The sequence below is a fragment of the Diaphorina citri genome, unplaced genomic scaffold (assembly GCF_000475195.1).
Source record: "Diaphorina citri unplaced genomic scaffold, Diaci psyllid genome assembly version 1.1 scaffold7033, whole genome shotgun sequence".
NCBI classification, from domain to species: domain Eukaryota; kingdom Metazoa; phylum Arthropoda; class Insecta; order Hemiptera; family Psyllidae; genus Diaphorina; species Diaphorina citri.
In genome coordinates, this window is record NW_007384409.1 from 1065 (window position 1) to 3250 (window position 2186).

The window sequence follows — 2186 nt, forward strand, 5'->3', positions numbered from 1 at the left end:
CTTACAGTTATGTTAAACCGGTTTAAAAGTAGTGTTAAACCGGTTTAAAAGTGGTGTTAAACCGGTTTAAAAGTAGTGTTAAACCGGATTAAAAGTAGTGTAAAACCGGATTAAAAGTAGTGTAAAACCGGATTAAAAGTAGTGTTAAACCGGATTAAAAGTAGTGTAAAACCGGATTAAAAGTAGTGTTAAACCGGTTTAAAAGTAGTGTTAAACCGGATTAAAAGTAGTGTAAAACCGGATTAAAAGTAGTGTTAAACCGGTTTAAAAGTAGTGTTAAACCGGATTAAAAGTAGTGTAAAACCTGATTAAAAGTAGTGTTAAACCGGTTTAAAAGTACTCACCCTGGGCGCTAGGTGGCGCTAGTGAGGGAGGAGGCATAATATCTTTCTCGTGCAAGCTTACAGTTATGTTAAACCGGTTTAAAAGTAGTGTTAAACCGGTTTAAAAGTAGTGTTAAACCGGATTAAAAGAAGTGTTAAACCGGTTTAAAAGTAGTGTTAAACCGGTTTAATAGTAGTGTTAAACCGGTTTAATAGTAGTGTTAAACCGGTTTAAAAGTACTCACCCTGGGCGCTAGGTGGCGCTAGTGAGGGAGGGGGCATTATATCTTTCTCGTGAATGATTCGACCTCCTCGTTTGGATGTTTTTTCCACTTGTAGAGCGCTAGACATACCCTGCTCTTTCTTACCCAGACCTTGACCCTCCTGAAATGAGAATCAGTAAATGGTTTCTTCAAATTAAATTGATCCCAAGGGCAAAAAAAAAAAAAAAAAAAAAATAAAAAAAAAAAAAAAAAAGATAATAATAATAATAGTGCTTATTTATACTGCTCGCATAGGACTGAAAAGTCCCTTTACTCCAGCAGTAGGCTACTACTATTATTGTGGTCAAATTCTCAAACTATTTTGAGGATAAAATTCCATACGTCGGCTGGGATTGAATCCACGCCCTCCTGTTTACCAGGCGAGCGCCTTGACCACTACACCACCGAGGCAGGTTGAAATTTCTGGAAGATTTACGAAACTATAGAAATAAGTTACGAAAATAAAAATAAATTACACCACATAAAAGGTAATGTCGTTGTTGTGATTTTAACAACGGGAAATCAACATCTTCGTTTTTCCAGCGTTCTATTTATCTCCATAGAAGGCATTCTCTTTATGAAAAACATGTCTGACATATCGGGCTTGAACTTCTTTCTAAAGAGTTCAAGAACCTATAAAAACAAAAAAGTCTGAATTTTTTTTATGACACATTGAAATCGAAAGCCCTTAAATTCAAAGTTTTTACATTAAAATGTAGCACACATGGTATTTGTCTACTCACTCGGAATCCATACTTGGCCATAATCTTGGCGGCCACGGACGCTCCGAAGCTCTTCGGGTCCGGTCGGCTGTTTCCGCCCGACGACTCTTGCAGTGAAGGGGGCGGGGCGATGGCTGCCCCTCCTTTCCTGATAGGAGTAGCGGAAGAGGAGAAGGCGGGGGTCTCTGTATCTGAGTCTGAATCGGAACTGTTGCCAGTCGCGCGCCGACTTTCGCCCGGGTCAGATCTAAAAAGAAAAAAAAAAAAGATTCAGATAAATTGAATTTAATTTAATTTCGATTTAATATAATTCCGTTGGGGCAATTTACATTTTCATAAATATAAGGCCTTTTCAGGATGTCTTGGAAATATTTTTAACATTCTGACAACCTCCTTGGCCGAGTGGGTATCACACTAGGCTTGCACGCAGGAGGCCCGGGTTCGATTCCCGGCGGGGCCGAGGTTTTTTCCGGCTCTGTGCTTGGAGTTCGGGGTGCACTCAGCCTCGTGAGGACAATTGAGTAGCTACTTTAATTGAGTAGCGACCAGTGGCGGCATTACCAGTGTAAAAAGATTATTGAAATATGGAAATTGATTGCAATGCACTTAGTTAATGTTGTAATATCCACAAAAGTTTGGAAAAAGCTCCGCTTTACCACAAAGGAATTTGCTTTCTCTTTAATTTCTCTTTTTTTCATTTTTATTTAGGTATTGTACTTAATTTTTCTCTGTTAACACACCCTAAACATTTCCCCTTGAAAATTACAACTGCATGGCCGAACTCCGTCACTTCGCTCCGGAATCCCGCTAGTTCATCCCGAGGCATGGCCAAACTTGTAGAAAATGCATGGCCGAACTCCGTCGCTTCGCCTTTCACA

At 39.6% G+C, this 2186-nt stretch overlaps 1 protein-coding gene across 1 annotated transcript; it reads right to left on the reverse strand.

Moving 5' to 3' along the window:
* Positions 1-568: 568 nt before the first annotated feature.
* Positions 569-1555, reverse strand: LOC103522138 (splicing factor 45; the record flags this gene model as incomplete). Its single annotated transcript, XM_008487241.1, has 2 exons — positions 569-707; positions 1330-1555. Coding segments are annotated over 2 exons (365 nt in total), but the record flags the coding sequence as incomplete, so codon positions are not given.
* Between the last annotated feature and the right edge of the window lie 631 nt (positions 1556-2186).